General features: G+C 32.6%; 1 protein-coding gene across 5 annotated transcripts in view; it reads right to left on the bottom strand.

The window, feature by feature from the left end:
* Ascc3 (activating signal cointegrator 1 complex subunit 3) overlaps positions 1-20855 on the bottom strand; it is a 295426-nt gene that overhangs the window by 204776 nt on the left and 69795 nt on the right. For all 5 annotated transcript variants that reach the window (XM_010607172.2, XM_010607175.2, XM_033763469.1 and 2 more), the window contains 2 exons: positions 8476-8676; positions 7874-8014 (listed from right to left, as the gene is read on the bottom strand). In XM_010607172.2, coding sequence (XP_010605474.1) covers positions 7874-8014; positions 8476-8676 — 342 coding nt within the window. The remainder of the gene's footprint in view (positions 1-7873; positions 8015-8475; positions 8677-20855) is intronic.

The following is a 20855-nucleotide window of genomic DNA, read 5'->3' as shown; positions in this document are numbered from 1 at the left end:
ATGTGTATGTATATATACATGATCTATTGATTATATATATATATATATATATATATATATGACTGAAAACTTCCCTTGAGAAAAAGACCAAATGAGGACAGTGCAGTGTGGCACCAACACTGAGCATGTCCTGAGCTTATCCATAGGCACAATTAACACATGTTCTCAACCAAGGTTGCTGCAGCTCTCCTTAGCAGTGCAGTATGACAGAATTTAGGTTTCCCTTTGCTGTCACTTGGTCCGATGACATCTGAAGAATAAGGCTTCATCCCCAACCAAAATAGAAACAAAACCCCTGAAATAACCCATTTTAACAAAGCTGCACACATAAAACCCTCCCATACAAAGAATAAACACACAAATATAAGAGAAAAAGAACCATTTCAGAACTCAGAACAAATGTCCTGCTTTGATAAAGAGCTACTTCCAAGACAGGAAAAAATCTTTAAAGTATTTAATCAGTGTTCTCACTGAAGTTCAAAGGAACACAGCTCAATGGGACCACTGAAAATCACAGTGAATACTGTAAGATAGTAACTATTCACAAAAGGTATATTTAGAAGAAAGAAATTTAAAATTAATAATAGATGGAAAATAAGGTTGAAAAATAGGATGCATGTTTCAACAAATGACAAACTTAAATCTTTAAAGCTGTACAAAACTGCTTTTTAGCTGAATATCTAAAAGATGATTTGTTATCTATATTTTTCCTTCTGAAAATAAATCTCAGATTTATATGATGCTGTGCTGTAAAAGGAAATTTTACATTTAAATCTCAATAAAAACATAATTGTTGCTAAACCTGACAGTCCCTGGTGAATTATAAAATAAACCATACCTCATATTATACTTAATTTATACAAGATTCTTAACAAGCTAGGTAGTTGGACTTAATTGAATAAGCAATAAAAAAACCAATGAAAGTTTTATAAGGAAGGAAATGATATGGTCAGAGTAGCATGACAGAAAAATTTGAAAATGAGATTTATTTCCCTTTCCATATCTAAATTAAAAATAAACTATACTGAGAAGATACGGGGAAAATGATAAGGAAAATTTAAGATTATATTAATTTAATCAGCATCAATTATTGGAAAACTTCACAAAAAATATAGTAGAAATAATTTAAAAGCTCTAAAAATCACAAAATTTAGTAGGGGTCAGTGGTGCATGCCTCTAATTTCAGCATTCTGGAGGCTGAGGCAAGGGGATTACAAGGTTTGACACAAGCCTGGGCTACATAATGAAGTCTTGTCTCACCTCCTGTCCATACACACACCCCTAAAGAGTAAAAATTACAAAACTGAAGAAAGGATAAAATTGAAACTACAAAAATAAACGTGAATTATGTATATGCCCACATGTTTTGCATGATTTTGGCTTTGCTATCTCTCAAATTTCTCAATCTCTAAGGCCACAAGAGCAGCACTGCCTGTTAATATGTGAGAACTTACGAGAATAGACAGAAGGGCAGGGTGAACAAGTTGGTATTACACAGCTTCATCTCTACAAAAATTAGCTTCAGTGGTATTAGGGTTATACTGGAGGAAAATGAAGAGCAAGCACAAGATAGGAGAGACTCAGTGTATAAATTACCATGGAGGCCAATCACATGGGCCTTGCCTTTATAAACAGGCATTATCTACAAAATGGCAAATGAGGAAAAAAAAAAAAACAGGTGTCCATCAATCTTTTAAAAACACATAAAAATATAAAGATATTCTTGGTGGGTTTTAACTTCTGCATCCGTAAACTGAAGACAAACATAATAGGGTTTATGCGAGGACTAAGGGAGGGTGTATTTATGCATTCTGCATCGTTACAGGCTCACAACTTTAATTCAAGTGTTATTTTCTTGTCTTCACATAAACCTTCTTTCATCAGAATTAGTACCATAGTTGGATATAAGAGCAATCAAATTTTTTTCCAAATTTCTAAGACAACATCAGCTCCAAAAGCACACTTTGTGTACTAGGTATTATTTTATGAATATAAATGAATGGTTCTACAGGACTCTCGCAAGAAGGAAATAAAATATTCACACAGATTGAAATATGTTTTGAAAAAATGTCAATGGATAGAAGATACTGTGAAAAAGAGAAATGTATGAGGCAAGTTATTAAAGAGCAATGCTCATTTTAGAATGTTATTTGAGAAATATTATTTTAGAAAAAGCAAAATTGATATGGCTATAGTTAACATTAGGAAGCAGCTTGGAGAAAAATTGCTGGATGTGGGATCTGAAGAGAATCCAGTGTCATCTATGAGGAGCTTTCATATGTAGTAGGGTTCTTGAGACATTTTAGATCTAGGATTCCTTGGTATTATTTTTATGACCCAAGCATACAGAGCATTCATTCTGCCAGCAACCTGTGCTTTCGCTACATGGTGGGGTCCGCTAATACACACTTGAAAGAGAGTAAGAGTAATAGGAACATTGTGATACTAATATAGAATTCAGTTTTAACATTTAAAACCTCTTTGATTATCTCAAAAGATTTCAAACTTCAGACCATATTTAAAGAGCTCCTGCTTCATAGCAATGGGAATGAGCAAACCAATGAAACCTTATAAAAACATGAGTTGCAGAGAGACTAAAGCAGAAAGACATAGTGGACTTACACTAGCAGTGAGACAAGAATGTCCAAGACAAACTTATCATTTACAGAAAACTTTTAAGGTTATACTCAGAAGCAATAAAATGGAAATAAACTATCTTTTATTCATTTTTCGTAGAACTTTTTATACATACCAGGATGCAAAATTTACTTCTTTGTATAAGATATCTTACTTCAGTCTCATATATTTTAAAGTTTTCCAATTCCGAAAATATTATTTTGAATAATTTGTTAACTGTCATTTAATATGTATGCCTTTAAGAGAATTTGTGAAAGTGAAAAATTACACTATTAAAAAATCATCTATTGACATTACATGCCTATAATCCCAGCACTTAGGAGGCTGAGGCAAGAGGATTGCCACAAGTTTGAGGACATCCTGGGCTACGTAGTGTTTAGGCCAGTGTAAACAACACAGCAAAATCCTGTTTTAGACAGACAGGCAAAAATTATCATTTAGTCCAATACATGGTTTTAAGAAACTATATTCTGCAAAACATACTTAGCTGTTCTTAAAAGCTAGCCTTAAAGTCAGTCATATATTAGTTCTAAAACATGAAAAACTTCAATGCTAATGTGTCCATGAATTTAGAAGTTGTACATAATATTGTGCTATGGCATGCAAATCTATAAAACTCCTTTCCCTTTACTGTACACACTGAAAATCTTAAACATGATTCAATTAAGTATATAGATTATATGAAAAGAACAAAAAAGACCAAATTTAGAATGTTTTAAGAAGCTAAATGATATCTAACTCAAATTTCAAGAGATTATTAAAATTTTTCTAATCATTTTTTATTTGTTTCATAACAGACAAGAAAAATACTTGTATTTCAAAGACACTTTAAGAGATTATGAAAATGTCTGTAGGGAGAGCTTGATTAAATTATGAAGGAAAAAGACATTTTTATATTTATAATAATATAAAATAGAAATACTGATTTTTGAGAAAAATTTGGAATAAGATTATAAAAATTTGATGTAAAAATGAATAAGCTTGAGATAACTTTTAAAAGAGCAGCTACATTTTAAAAATACACTTCCTCCCTTTATTGCTAATAAAATAATTATTTTTAAATATTTACAAATTCAGTAATGTATTAGGAAATTAACTTATTAAGCAATGGAGCAAAGTGGTGCTTTGGATCTTTTTAGATTTAATTTGAGTACAATTTTCAGAAATTTAAGACACAGGATTAAATGCACAAGTAAGTCAGACAAGAGTTTAATATCAAAACTACAAAGGAGAAAGTGACCTGAAGTGCTAGCTACTTGGGTGGCTGGGGCAGGAGGAAGGCTTCAGTTAAAGAATAAAATGTGGTTTTAGGAGCATCTGTTAAAGTATCCTTTACATTTTTCAATTTTTGGTAAGTATTTTATCAATAAAATTGTGAGATTTTTAAAAAAGCCATTATTCTTTGAGCAAAAAAAGTCATCATAAAGAAAGGTATAATGTATGATGCCATTTATTTGAAATTTCAGTACATGCAAATCTAAGTAATGGTGATAGAAATCAGAACAATGTTTGCCTCTCAAGGAGTAAGGGAATGTAAAGGAATGAGGACCATCAGAGAGTAATAATTTGAAACTACACTACAAAGCCACTGTGATAAGAACAGCATGGTACTGGCAAAGAAAAAGACCTGAGGATCAGTGGAACAGACTGGAAGACACAGAAACAAATGCAGATGTACTCAGCTACCTCATCTTTGACAAAGGAGCTGACCATCCTCAGTGAAGGAAAGATAGCCTCTTTAATAAATGGTGTTGGAAAAACTGGATCTCAACCTGCCAAACATTAAAACTAGACCCTTATCTTTCACCATGCACTAAATTAAAATCCAAATGGATTAAAGATCTAAATATTAAAACAGAAACACTAAACTTGCTGGAAGATAAGTTAGGCAGAACTCTGGAAGACATTGGTATAGGAAAAGACTTTATGAACAAATCCTTAGTAGCACGGGAACTAGCAGATAGAATCAACAACTGGGAACTCACCTTATTAAAAAGCTTCTGCACTGCAAAAGAAACCGTCAACAGAACTAAGAGACAACCTACAATGTGGGAAAACATTTTTACCAGTTGATCCTAAGACAAAGGACTATTATCTAGAATATATGAAGAACTCCAAATAATCAGCCGCCCCAAATATAAAGACCTAATTCAAAAATGGGCATCTGAAGTGGACAGACATTTATCAGACAAAGAAGTAAAAGCAGCAAGTAAATATATAAGAAAAAATATTCCACCACTGGTCATTTGAGAGATGCAGATGAAAACAACACTGAGATTCCACCTCACCCCACAAAGAATGGCTGCTATCAAGAAATCACACAATAACAAATGTTGGTGGGTTGTGGGGAGAAAGGAACACTTCTCCATTTTTGGTAGGAGTGCAGACTGGTGCAACCACTATGGAAATCAATATGGAGATACCTCAAAGAGCTGGGACTAGAGGTTCCATTTGACCTAGCTATCCCTCTGCTGGGTAGCTTTCCAAAATAATTAAAAGAATCATATCACAGTGATATATGCGCACCTATGTTTATAGCAGCACAGTTTGTAAGAGCTAAAACTTAGAAACAGCCCTTTTGCCCATCAATTGGAAACTGGATAAAGAAGATGTGGTTTTTCTATAAAATGGAATACTACTCAGTCATAAAGAATAAGAAATTAGATTCATTCGTAGGAAAATGGATACATATTGAGGATATACCCCTAAGTGAAATAAGTAAGTCACAGATGTAAATACTGAATAGTTTCTCTGGTGTGAAAAACTATAATAGTACATAAGATCCTAATGAGATAATTGACAATGTGAAATAGGTAGAAAAGAGCTAAAGGCATAGGGAAAGTGGGAAGGGTAGGGGAAAGGTAGTAAGAGAAAAGAAAAAATATGAGAAAATGAAAAAAATGGAAATTAAATGTTTGTAAAGGTGGGAGGGTAGGAGGGGGTGAAGGGAGGGCAGTGACAAGGGGAAAATAATGAGAACCAAGACCTGTCATGTAAAGGTACAAGATCCCAATAATGAATGTAACTGTACTGTATACCTAAAATGCACCAATAAACTCAACTTAAAAAAGAAAAGCGACGAGACAGCCTTTCAAGCTAACAAAAATCATTTGTCTTCATTATCAAAATTAATGAATATAAATACATCTGCCAATGCTCATCTAACTATATACTTAAAAATCTGAGGATTTATTGTATGTAGAGTATATGTCAATAAAAATTCCCCAGAATTAAGTCATTATTATAATAAGAAATTATCATTAAATCACAAAGTAAATAAACAATGTGAAAGAGGCTACTAGATAGTAGATAGTAGAGAACTTCTTATAATGCTAAAAATACATAAAACTTCCAAAATTTCCAAATCGACACATGATGTTCCTAGGTGTATGTTGCTTCAAATACTTCTCTTCAAGCAAAATCAGAGGAAAAGGTGAACAACAGTAGGATCAAAATATCTAAAAGAAGAGGCTTAAAAGCTGTTGTTTCCATAAGGGTATGGGAGTCATTGCATGAAGTGTAATTTGTATTACACTTCCTAAAGGTTTTGGAAATGTCAATCCTATACGAAGAGCAAATACAGGGAGAAGAGGAATAAAGTTTCTCTCAAGTCACCTTTAAATATGCTTCTATATTTCAGCATCTATTGCAATGTTTATGGCACTGCTTAGAACTTCCATCTAGTACTAACTCCTAAATGTGAGTATGGAATAGGCATGTTAGAATTATCTATGTCTTTGTCCTTGCCCCAAACCAAACAATACACAATCTCTTATACTTTTTAAATTCTTTTGCTTAAGATATTGAAATAATGATTGCTTTAGGGTTGATCATTTTCAAAAGTTAAAAATTCTTATGCTCACAAAATAAGTGCAAGATTTATATTTTGGTATAATGGAAATAGAATAATAAAAAAGTCTATACATCTTAAAACTTTGATAGCTCTACTGACATATAATTTTCCTTCTGTAACCTCATTTGTCAATTACACTTAAAAAAAGTCAGATAGTGACACACACTGAATATTAATGTACTCTACATCACTAAATCATCAAACAAAATGGGTACTAATAATAACTAGAGCCAGATCACTGATAGTTACTTTTAGCTAACCTCCACTGGATAGAGATCTGATCTTCACTAAAAATCTTTGACCTCCAGTAATGCAATTACATAACACAGATGACATTTAATATATTTAACAATCACAGGGACAAACAACTGTGACCAGATAGTGTGGTAGGCAGGGATGCCTCATTTCTACCCTAGGACCACCCTCGAGGTAGATCAAGGGGAATGGGGAAACTACAGTGTATAGAAAAGGAGAACAGTCTGCAATTGCTGAAAGAAATCATCAGTAAGTACATATAGATCTTGTAGTTTTACCACCGGGTCTTCTTCGAGGCTTCCTACTGTGCCAGGAACTGATCTATTAGTTGCTGGATTATGTACTTAGAAATGTACTTAAGAGTGTTCCTGGCAGTATCTATTTACTGTACTAACATTCAAAAGTATTTTAAAAAAATATTATGGGGGAGAGGGGGACACTTTGCACTTAGCTACACCACCAGCTCTTCTTTTCTTTGAAACAGGGTCTCATTAAGGGGCTAAATTACCCAGGGTGAATTTGAGCTTGCAATCCTCCTGCTTCAGCCTATCAAAGTGTTGGGATTATAGGCATGTATCACTACAACCTTTTTAGGTATACAGATGTCATATACCTAGATATCAGTAGAGTACCAGTACTAAAGTAGAGTAGTAATATTATTGGTATTAATGTGACAGAATTATATACTGTAACGTAGAGTTTAGAAGTTTCTAGTTATATCATTATGTAAGGGAATGCTGTTGACAATATAAAAGCTAATAACACTTCAGTGAGGTACTCAGCAAAGACTTCACTCCTCTTCATCTTGGGTATCTTTTCAAACTTTAAAAAGTACTCAAATGAAAAAGGCTGAGAAACCCACAATATAAAATGACAGCAAACTTGCTACTTTTTTATTAAATTAACATTACTTTCCTATCTTTTGATCTCTTTAAATAAAGTGATTTTGTCCTATTCAATGATTTTAAAAAATCTTTTTGTGGAGCAGAATTAAAATGGGGCTGCAAATGAAAAGTTAATTATACTACATATTTCGGTGTCTTAAAATGTAATTGTTTAATAATTTTCATATGTACCGGATCAAAAAAAAGAACAGCATTATACAAGATACCTAGGTAAACAATATACCTGAGTTCGCAGTATTTCATTTTTTGATAACTGCATATCACCAGTCAATTCTTTCACAACAATGCCCAGTGGCTCTAGACGTTTGCTGAAGTAATTTGTCATTTCAGCTGCCAAGGCTTTCATTGGAGCAACATATACAATCTATACAAAAAACAGAACAAAACACTAGCTTGATGAACGAGTAAAAGCTAAGAAGTCATTTGCTTCAAAGAAGCCAAAACAAGTTACAATTTATTGTGAAATATGATTCTGCCTATTTAATGTGAAAACTCTTAATAGTGACATGTGAAAAGTACTAATCTTTTATGGATAAGTGTGCAGCTATTTAAAGGGCAATGGAATTTGTTTACAAAGCCTTATCACTTTGTAAATTGGTTCTGCTTCAGAGTTAAATGTATTTTCACAAGAGTGATAGGTTTTTCCAAACATAAACAGCAACTGCCTTTAACAGCAATGAAGTAAATCAAGAATCATTCTTTATAAGACTTCAAGTACAATGAATATGATGGAGACGTACAGATTTTATAGTAGACACATAACTACAAGCTCATTTTAATTTCTTCAAATTAAAAAAAATATAGCCTAGTTTCTGCTTCTCTTACCTTAAATTCATTCTTTTTGATAACACCTTGTTCAAAATGCTGGCGAACTTCATGCAAGATGGTAAGCATAGCAATATTGGTCTTTCCAGCTCCAGTAGGAGCACAAATCAGCATGTTCTCATTGGTGGTATAGGCAGTCTCAAACACTATTGACTGGATTCTATTGAGTCTTCTCATTCCTTTAAAAGCCAACTGTCCTATCTTTAAAAGAATAAAAGGCATTCATTAATATATCTTTATAAATGATAATAAGGTGAAGAACTGCTCCAGAACATTAAATAAAAATATTCTTTGGTTAAAAAAAAGACTAGTTTGTCCAATTTCTTGCTGGGTACTATATTTAGACAAAAGTATGTACACAGAGGACTAATATCTAGAATAAAATGTACAAAGAACTCAAATAAACTAGATCCCTCCAAAATAAAACATCTGATAAAAAAATTTCTCTCTCAGTGACCTAGAAATATTTATCAAGTACACTGTATTCTTGAATCAGAAAACAATTCTCAGTAAGTGTGTGTGGGGAGGAATCAAACAATGTATCCTCTCAGGTCACAATGAAATCAGGTATCTTTAAATAGAAAATATTCAGGGCTCGCTTTGGCATCACATATACTAAACAGAAAGTATTCAAATACAGGTGGAGTATCCATAATTCAAAAATCTGAAATGCACCAAAAATCTAAGTCCCTAAACAAGTGGAAAATTCCACATCATGAAACTTTAATGCAGAAAATTATGCAAAATGTTGTATAAAATTACATAAGGTATAGCTGAAACACACATGGCTTCTGTGTTTAGACTTGTGACCATTCTTTATTGAAGAAAAACAAAAGGCCAATATATCGGAATTTATGTGTGTTGCTAAAGTAACATTTCAGGAAAATTTTCAATGTTGTTAATAATAAGAAATAAAAAATTCAAAGAAATGAACTACTTCACCTACAAAAAAATTAATAAAAAGAGAAAATCAATTCCAAAGTAAAGAAAATAAAGGAAATAATAAAGATCAATGAAACAAAAAAACAGAAAGGGTGATCATTTAATGACAAAAAACAAAAACAAAAACAAAATAACTGAAGCCACACTGATCAGAAATAAAAGGAAGAGCAAATAAGCATTATAAGGAATGGTAGGTGTGGTATCACTAAAGATGCTACAGCTATTCAAAGGATATAAAAAATGTCATGAAAAAATGTATGGCGGTAAATTGGGCTGCTAAAATGAAATGAAACAGACATGAACAAATTGGTGAACTAGACTTGAGAAAGTGAAAAACTCAGTACTTTCAACAGAAAGTAAAGTATTTCAAGGTCTGTTAACAAAGAATTTCCAATGCAGATTAACACTACTGCTTTTAATATAGTTCCTTTTGAAATAGGAGAAATAAGGACATTCCATGAAAAAGAATAATTTAAGACAGGCAAGAATATCAAACTAGTACTCCAGAAAATAATCAATAACATCCTAGACAGTGACAATGAAAACAATAAAAGCAAAAATTGAGATGGAATGAATACATCAAGGAAAACAGCTAGCTAGCTAGACAGACAGAAAAAGGAATAAAGGGACAGAGGGACGGATGGATGGAGGGAATGACTACCAACAAAGAGGTCAACAATGGAAAAAAACACAGTATGAGGAGTAAATTAACACTTTTCAGCAATAACAATCAATGTTAATGCATCAACTCCCCAGTTAGAAGATACAGCTTGGTAGATTGAAACAAAAAATGGATTTCAACAGTCTGTCCCACTCAAGAAACTGATTTAAAACAAAAAAATATTCACAGACTAAAAATTAAAAGAATGGAAAACAGTATTTTATGCATCAGGACTTTGAAAGCAAACAGGGGTAATGATTTTACTGTCAGAAAAGTAAATTTCAATCTAAAACGGAACAGAACAGGCAAAATTGATCACTATATACTAGATACAGGAACAATCCAAGAGGAAGAGATAACATTTGTAAAGATACACGCACCAAATACTTGAGCACCTATTATCATAAAGTAAGTACTGTTGGCCATAAAAGATGAAATAAACACCAACACTATCAAAGTAGGTGACCTCAATTGTGCACTATCACAAAAAACAAATTTAAAAAAACCCAAAAAGTCAATGAAGAAATATCAGTGCTAAACCTCACTTTTAAACAAATGGACTGAACACATTTCTACAGTGTTATACCTTGCTACAACATAATATACATTCTTCTCAGCAGCAAACTTCCTTCAAAATACAGCATATTGTAATCCATAAAGCATGCTTAAATAAATAGTATTAAAATCACCCCAAGATTACTATCAGACTATTAGGAAATGAAAGGAAAACTCAATCACAAAAAAACCACAAAAAACTTATAAACACCTGGAAATTTAATAACACTCCTGATATAATAAGTCACAGTAAGAAATCAAGGAAAAAATTAAACAATTTTTGTAATCCAAAACAATGCCAGTATAACACATCAGAATCTATAGATGCAATGAAAGCAGTCCCAAGAGGGAAGCTTCTTGCAATCAATGCTCAAATTAGAAAAACAGAGCAAGCTGAAATACAAAATCTCATGATAATCCTCAAGATACTTGAAAACAATGTACATCCAAATCAAATTTGAGGAGTCATAAAAATCAGCAGAAATTAATGAAATTAAGACAAAACAATTCAAAGAAATAACAAATTGAAGTGCTGGTTCTTCAAAAGAATAAAGAAAACAGAAAACCCCTTAGCCAAACTTACCAAAAGAAAGAGAGAAAAGACTCACATCAATGCAATTAGAAATGAAAAAGGCAAAATCACAACACTGTCAAAATCCAGAAGATAGTAACTATGAAAAATTGTTTTTCAACATGTTGGAAAATCTTGAAGAAATGAACAGACTCCTAGAATCATCCATAGAAATTACTAAACTAAACCAAGAAGACATAAAATTTCTGAACAGTCCAATAACAACTGAGATTGAGACATTGATATAGAAAAGATCCTACCAAAACAAACAAAAACAAACAAACAAACAAAAAACCAAAAACCTGAGAAACTGATGGATTCACTGCTAAATTCCTACAAGACCCTCAAAGAGGTTATAAACAATATGACTCAAACGCTTCAGTGAAATTGAAAGTAAAGCAGTGCTACCAACCCCATTTCTGGAACAGGCATCACTCTGATCCCAAACTAGATAAAGACGTAACTACAAAAAATACAGGATAATCTCCTTAATGACCATAGATTTAAATATCCTCAAAAAGATACTGACAAATAGAATGCAATACATCATCAAAAGAGTCATACATCACAACCAATTAGCTTTCACACCCAAGTTACACAGATGTTTCAACATATAGAAGTCAACAAACGTCATACACTACATAAAAAGAAGCAGGGACAAAACCCACAAGGTTATATCAAGAGATGTAAAAAAATCTTTTGACAAAACCCAAAACTTACTCACAATGAAAAAAAAATCTGAAGGAAATAGGTTTAGGAGGAACATCTCAATCTGATAAAAGCCATTTATGTCAAACGAACAGCCAAAATCATATTACATGGGGAAAAATTGAAAGTATTCCCTCTAAAATCTAGAATAATACAACAATGTCCACTACCAACCTTCTGTTCAGGACAGAAGGGATCAAAAGATTAGACATTTCAATTAGGCAAGAAAAATATAAAAGGGATGTGTATAAGAAAAAAAGTCAAAATTATTATTTGTAGATGACACGATCCTCTACATAGATATCACAAAAGAATTCATCAAAACACTGCTAAAATTAATAATGAAATTCAGCCATGTATCAGGATACAAAATCCACACACAAAAAGTAACAGTATTCCTATACACTAATAGTGAACTTGCTGAGAAATTTAAAAAAAACTCTCACAATAACATCAAAAAATTAAATTGTTAGAAATTAACCTAACCAAATAAGAAAAAAAGCTCTACAATAAAAATTGCAGTATTCTCAAAAAGAAGATTGAAGAAGACTTCAGAAAATGGAAAGATATCCTCTGTTCCTGGATAGGCAAAACCAGTAGTGTCAAAACAGTCATACTTCCAAAATGGATAGAGATTTCATGCAATTTCAATCACAATACCAACAGCACACTCCAAAGAACTAGAGAAAACACTCCTAAACTTCGTATGATCTCAGAAGAGAGCAAAAGCAGTCTGGGGCAATAAAAGCAAAGTAGGCAACAAGAGCAAAGCTGGAGGCATCACAATTCATGATTTCACATTGTATTAGAAAGCAACAGTGATAAAAACAGCATGGTACTGACACAAAAAAAAAGACACGTGGATCAATGGAACAAAAGAGAATATAGGAACAACTCCAGACACATTCAGCTATCTTATCCTTGGCAAATGAGCCAAAGATATACGTTGTAGGGGAGATAGTCTTTTTTACAAATGATGCTGGGAACACTAGCTATGTAAATGCAGAAGGTTGAAACTGGACTAAACTATGTACTAGACTAAAATCAAAATGGACTAAAGATCTAAATCGTCAGAAAAGAGTTAACCTATTGGAAGATAAAATAGATAAAACTCTTGAAGTCATAGGAGTAGGCAAGCATTTTTTCAAGAAGATACTAACTGTATAAGAAATAAAAGGATAAGTGAACAAATAGAATTATATCAAATTAAAAAGCTGCAAAAGGAAATAATGGTGTGAAATGACAACTTACAGAACATAAAGACATTTTGGCCAACTATTCCTCAGAGGACTGATATCTCATATATATATAAAGAACTCAAAAACATTAGGGCCAGAAAATAAAAGAACCAATAAAAAAATGGGCAAGTAGGATTGGGGATTTGGCTCAGTGGTTCCGGCACCTGCCTCACAAGCACAAGGACCTGAGTTCGAACCCTGGTACCAAAAAATAAATAAAAAAATAAATGGCCAAGTAAAATGAATACACACATCTCAAAAAAGGTACAAATGGCCAATAAACATATGAAAAACATGTTCAACACTACTAGTCATTAGAGAAATGCAAGCTAAAAAAAAAACCTAAGATTTCATCTTACTCCACAAAATATGGCAATCCCCAATAAATCAAACAATAACAAATGCTGGTTTGGCTGCAGTGAAAAAAGAATCTTTCTATATTGTTGATGGGAATGTAAATTAGTACAACCATTATGGAAATCAGAATGGAGTCTTCTCAAAAAACTAAAATTAGAAATGTTTGACCCAGTTATTTCCCTTTTAGGTACCTGCCAAAAAAGAGCTAAATTTATCATATTACAGCAATACATGCATATCAATTTTTATAGTAGCACAATTAATAATAGCTAAATCTTGGAAGCAGTCTTTATGTCTATCAACAGACAAGAGAGCAAAGAAAATGTGGAATCTATACATAACAGAATATTACATGACCATAAATGATAAATTTGAGATATTTGTAGGAAAATGGATATGCCTTGAAAATGTTAAGTGAAATAAATCAGACATAAGCTGAAATTCCATATGCTTTCTCTCATTTCAGTAATCCAAAGTAAATGAAGAGCAAAAAAACAAAAGCAACCAAATAGAAGGGGACCATAAGACTGAGTAGGGAAGGGACAAGAAAAGATTTAAGATAAGTCAAGTACAAGTGTCAACTACTCACAATGAATGTAGTCAATACATATCACAAACATAAACTAAAAATAACAGTAAGGAAAATGGGGAAAGGGCTAGAGAAAGAAAAGTGAATGGGTAGAGAGGGGAAGGGGAATAAAAAGATCAAGTTATGTTAAGTGCCTTATTATGGCTTGTGTCTAGATGCCCCCCGCAAAGCCTCATGCAGTCATGGGTGGAGCTTTTTCAGAGGTGGCTGAATCTAGAGTATGTGACTGATTCATGGTGCAATGCTATGATTAAGGGTGTTAGGATTAAGGGTGGTTGATTACTCAATCACTTCAGTGATTGGTTTGGCACTGCCTTAATACCAGCAGCTTAGACAGAATACATAAGGGGCAGAAAAAAGCTACTTAGGCCCTTTGTTTCCTTGATTTCTTGCTTTGCTACCTTCTGTCTGCCATGAACTGTTTCTCCTTTGCAATTCCTGTCATGCCACCCTGCCTTGGAGCCAGCCAATCATAAACTAAAATCTTTACAAACTATGACCTAAATATTTCTCCCTTTAACTTTGGGTATTGGGTATTTTGTCTCAGCAATGAAAAACATAACTAAGATATACCTGCATCTATTACCTAAGATGAATGTAAACATCATGTATTGCGAATATGTATAAAATAAAAATATATTCATAATATAACAATTATATCCTAGTAAGTCTATTTTTAAAAAATATAAAAAACAAAAGAAACACTATATCCATTTATGCTTTCATTTTTACAAAAGACAGAATATATCAGTGTGATATCTATTGGGCCTAGAAACTTATAGGTAGACAAATTAAACTGATTTTTTCATCAATATATGTATATTGAGCATTCAGCACTGGAAGAGCAGTACAGTAGACTTTTCAGGATATGGATCTTGGGGACAGGGTAAAATATGGCCTTACTAATATTTGCAATATAATATTAAAGAGACAAAAGATTTCTAAATTCTGTTTCTTCAACTACAAGATAAAGTTACTAACATCACACAAGGAAATTATAAAGATTAATAATATTAGCTAACCAATAATGAATGCTAACTATAGGCTGAACATAGGGTATGCCTCTTTTACATGAATTATCTTAATTATTTCTAATGACCATACCAAACTATTTTATACATAAAGAAACTCAATCTTCAAAAGGCTTGTAAATTCACAAAGCTGTAAATGATGAAGCTAGGATTTGAAGTCACATGCTGTACCTTCAGAATAAGTGTTTAATTAGAAAATGTTTACAAGATAGGAGACTTGTTTAAATATGTTGAAATAAATTATTGTTACCACTATGGTTATATGAAATGTTTGCTTTTATTTAAGGTTCACTAAAATAATGCTGTAAATGACTTGCAATTTCCAAAGAGTCTTTATAGATTCATGTCAAAAGAGATGAAACGGAGTCCACAAAACAAATTTCAAATATGATCATGTGACATTCTAGCTTAAAGCCTTCAAGACACAGAATACACAGTAGACAGGGCTCCCCACAATGTAAGCCCCTGTTGTTATTTATCTCCCACTGTCACCAACTACATACACCACAGTATTCTTTGAACATTGTTTTTGTGTCTTTGCCCTACCTAGTAAACCTTTCCCAATCTTGAAAACCTCTCCAATTACCTACATAAGTAGGTATATATTTACTTATTTATATTTACTTATTTATACTTCTCTGTATTCCAAAAGATTTAAGGAACCTCCATCTCTCTTGGCAGCTACACATTCAAACATTCCTCCTCGTGTATTACCATTATGACCTTCAACCACAAATATTAAAATGATTTCTTTATATGTACATCTGGACCATCTGATTGAAACCAAGGAATTCTGTTTTATTACCTTTTGTATTATACTAAGAACTAACAAATTGTCAGGAACATAATGAGCTGCTAAAATAACTTTTTATTGAACTTTATGTTGACTACTGGCAAAATCTTTAAATGATTTAAAGGGAAAAGTCTTAAAATACATTTACTACTTATATAATACCTTCCAAAAATAGTAAATTAAATTCAATCAAAATCTGTAGCAATTCAGCAAAAAAAAAAAATCTGTATTTAACTTGGAATAAGATTACTGTTCTTGAAGGTTAAAGAATAAAGTGTCAGAAAAATATGCTAACCAATGATACTCATTACATAAACAGAGGTTTATAATATACTACTCAATTCAATTATCATTTATTGCTTACAACAGTGGAGACTAATGTAAGGCACATGCGCCACAGTGAGCTCTTTGAAGATCTAAAAGGCTCACTATCACTGGCTTAATGTATCAATAATATTATACTAAAAACTTCTGGCAATATAAATATCCATTTCTATAAAAAATTTAATATCCTTGAAATAGATTAATGAGCTTTAAATGGGAAAAAGGCATTTGAAATTCCATTACATCAGTTTAGTTTCTATAATAAAGACATGAACTGTGTGGTGAGGTATCTGGGGGAAAGGGGAGTAACCATAAATGCCACTTAGTACACACTTCTAACTAGTGAAAAGTAAGCAGTAAGGTGAAGATAGGAGAGGAAAGTGAGGAGGAAGGACTGACAAAGGAAAGCTTGCCAAGACCAGGTTACAGAGCCATGTATGGCAAACTAGTGTGGCCTTGCTTTCACTCTTTCAACAAATTATTAAATGAACATCTACCATAAACCAAGGACTACTTCAGCTTCTGGGAATGTAGTGGTGAGAAAGTTACTATTTCATGTCTCATTTAAGGGGGAAAAATAATATTCTAACCTCATTTAAAATACAAAGTTATTTTAAATTTCCCCATGGGGAAAATTTCAGAACTTTAGAAACAATATTGAGAAAGAAAGAAGATACAGATTAAAGTGAGAGTTTAATAAAGAAAGGAAGCTGATAAGAAGCAAGGATAAAACTTACATGATCATTCTTAATACATGCAAAACAAAAGCCTTCGACAAAATCCAACATCCATTCATGATAAAAATCCTGAAGAAAATAGATACAGAAGTACCTTATCTTAATTTGATAAAGGCCATTTTGGCATACTGACACCATACATATTAAATGGGGAAAAACTGAAAGCTTTCCCCCTCAGAATAAGAAACAAGACAAGGATTTCCACTATCATCATTCCTTTTTATTATAATATTCAAAAATTAGCCAAAGGAATTAGGAAAGAGAAATAAATTAAGGGATATATACAGGAAAGTATAAGTCAAATTATCATTAGTTGCAGATGACATGATTCTCTACATGAGACTCAAAAAGCTTCACCCAAAGATTCAAAAAATTAATAACCAAATTCAGCAAGGTAGTAGGATACAAAGTCAAGACACAAAAATCAATAGCACTCATGTATATCAATAATGCACTCATACAGAGAAAAATTAGGAAGACAGTAATATTCAAAATATCATTAAAAAATCAAATACTTAGAAGTAAATTTAATCAAAAAAGTGAAAGATTTCTACAACAAAAGCTACAGTGCCCTGTAAAAGGAGACTGAAGATATCAGAAAATGGAAAGATAAGCCTTGTTCCTGGATAAACAGAATCATTACTGTCAAAGTGACCATACTTCTAAAACCAATATATAGATTTCATGCAATCTCAATCAAAACACCAACAGCATTCTTCACCGAAGAGAAAAAAATACTAAGATTTATATGGAACCAAAAGAAACTCAGAATTGCAAAAGCAATTTTGGGCAACAAGAACAAAGCAGGTGGTATCACAATCCCAGATTTCAAGTTATATGACAAAGCTACACTGATAAAAACAGTATGTTACTGGCAAAAAAGCAGGTGCATCAATGGATGATTTAACAAATGTTGCTGCAAAAATTGGCTATCTACATGTACAATGAATCTATGCTCATATCTCTCTCCATGTATTAAAGCAAAATCAAAACGGATCAAAAATCTGAATGTTACCTGCTAGATGATAAAACAAGAAAAACTCTTGGAGTCATAGGCTTATGCAAGGTATTTCTGAACAGAAGCACAATTGCAAAAGAAATAACATCAAGAATTAACAAATGGGGAATATATTAAATTTAAAAGCTTCTGCACAGCAAATGAAACTACCATTAGAATGAAGGCATTACTTACAGAATGGGAAAAATTATTGCCCACTATCTCTCAGACAAATAGATAGAATATATGAAGAACTAAAAAATTAGACTCTTCAAAACAAAAGATCCAACCAAAAAAATGAGCAGCTGAATAGACATTTCTCAGAAAAAAAGTACAGATAGAACATTTAAAAAGTTCAACATCCAGGCATTAGACATTAGAGAAACGCAAATTCAAACACCGAGATTACATCTTACTCCAGAAAGAATGGCTATCATAAAGAAATCAAGTAATAATAAAAGTTGGTAGGGGCTGGAGATTTAGCTCAGTGGCACTACACCTGCTTAGCAAGCACAAGTTCCTGAGTTCAATTCCCACTCCCCCCCCAAAAAAAAGATTTAAAAAGTTGGTGAGGTGTGGGAAGGGGCCTTTTCTACGTTGTTGGTGGGAATATAAGCTAGTGCAATCACTATGGAAACTAATGTGGAGATTTCTCAAAAAACTAAAACTAGAAATTCCATTTGACCCAGATATTTTACTTCTAGATATCTTCCCCAAAGAGTTAAAGATAGCACATTACAATGACACACGCAATACATGTATTTTGGCAGCACACCTCACAATAGCTAATATTCAAAAGTGGCATGTCCATCAACAGTTGAATGAATAAGGAAAATTTACTGTATTTACACACAATGGAGTAATGCTCTGCCACAATAAAAGACAAATATAAATCATCTGTAGGAAAAGGGATGCACCTTGAGACCATAATGATAAGTGACATACATCAGACACACAAGCTTAAATATTTTAGGATTTCTCTTATATGGGAACCTCAAAATATAAATAAAGAGCAAAATAAAAGACATGAGGAAACAGGGAGATTGAGCTTTCACAAAAAGGAAAGGAAGCTGAAGATCAAGGAAGGTAGGAAAGGAGTTCTGGGGAAGGGGATTTAAAAAAAGAATTAAGATATTATGTAGAAGACCAATTCCTCACAATCAATGTAATCAATTATTTGCTGTAAACATGAACTACTTTTAAAAAAGACATATAAAAACCAAAAATAAACTGCAGAGACCTGTTTACAAATCTTTAAAGACTTTTTTCCATAAAGATTAACTGAAGGAATTTATCAGAAGAAACTGAGATGCAAAGAATATAAATATTTCATCTGTGTTTACACTGCTAAGACATTGTGGCTGGGATTTACAATAATACTGTATGATGCTTCATTTTACCACTCAATGTCTCTAACTTCATTTCAAAATGTCATGTCAAAAGAATTCTTATAACATGCATGTTGTTATGATTCATATATGGATGCCCTCCCCAGAAAGTCTCATTTGCTCATAGTAGGTCTTTTTGACAGTGATTGCAAAATGGGTCTGTGATAATCATCTATGGATTAGTCCACTGATAAATTTATAGTTGACTTGCTGTTAGGAGGTGGGATCTGCTCCAAAGAGGTGAGTCAACAGAGGTGGCCTGCAGGGTTTATCTCCTCCTTGCTGATCCTCCCTTCTCTGGCACTCTGGTTCTGCTACCACAAGAACAACTCTCCTCTGCCTTGCCATGCTGCCCTGAAGTCAGTCTACTGCAGACCTGAAGCTCTACAAATTGTGAGCCCAAATAAATCTCTTCTTTAATTTATGGGTGTCGAGTATTCTGTCTCAGCAAGAAGAAAGTAACTAAGACATATTACTATTAACAAAACAGCTTGAAGAGAAAATAAATTTACAAAGAAAATTTTCAAATTTGTAATAACTTCAATTCCCTCATTTCTGCACCTGTCCCCCTAAATTTCTTCTTTTGTTTCAAATTTTGAATGAAGGGAGATGAATAAGGAAAACTTCATCGATAAAGTTGGCAAAAATAAAAGAAACTGCTCAGATAGCAACTGTACAATACTATTTCAAAAATCACTAGCAGGCTCAGTAAACTTCAAATTATGTTGTAAGCTATTGGAAGATGAAATAATTAAGGTAAACTTCATTAAGCATAAGAAATTTCTTGTATTTGAATAGTATTCAAATTATACAAATTTGCTTTAAAGCAAAACATTAACGAGTAAGAATGTGGTTACATCAAACTTTTTTTTTACTCAAATTTTAAACTATATAGAATATTATTCACTATTTTATTTAATTTCATACATATACTAACATCTAAATGAAGTTAACAATTATTGCTTCCAAATGCTAATTAAAATGACAAGATGCGGGCCATGAAAAAATTTGCAAGCACCTGATCTGAGATTAAGCTGGTTGAATGACAGTGGTCAGACATGAGACGGTGAAAGGAGTGGGAACATGTTATTGTATGAAATTGTTGCTCATAATCTGAGCTTCAATATTTATTCAATAAAATAAAACTCAGAAGAGATTTAGGTGAAAAGAATAACATACTATGATTCATGTTTTTAAAGCTGTATTTGGCTAGTATGAGAAAGGCAGACTGGTGAGTGACAGAAAACTAGGGTAGCAGTACAGGTGAAGGATGACAGTGGTCTGCATTAGAGTGACATCAGCAGAAACAGAGGAAGATTACAGCTTGCATCTTTGAAGTACATCACTGAATTTAAATGTTAAGAAGGTAGAAAAATGAATAAATCGAATGTGACTTTTTTCCTGAGTAGATGGACCGCAACTGTATTGACATGAGGAAGATTAAGAAGGGGAACAGAAAGAAAAATAAATACTGAGTGTCTATTATATA

Source organism: Fukomys damarensis, unplaced genomic scaffold (assembly GCF_012274545.1).
Source record: "Fukomys damarensis isolate Sample0158 unplaced genomic scaffold, DMR_v1.0_HiC HiC_scaffold_14, whole genome shotgun sequence".
Taxonomy (NCBI): Eukaryota; Metazoa; Chordata; class Mammalia; order Rodentia; family Bathyergidae; genus Fukomys; species Fukomys damarensis.
Note: the sequence above shows the minus strand (reverse complement) of the source record. Positions and strands in the feature narration are given on the sequence as shown.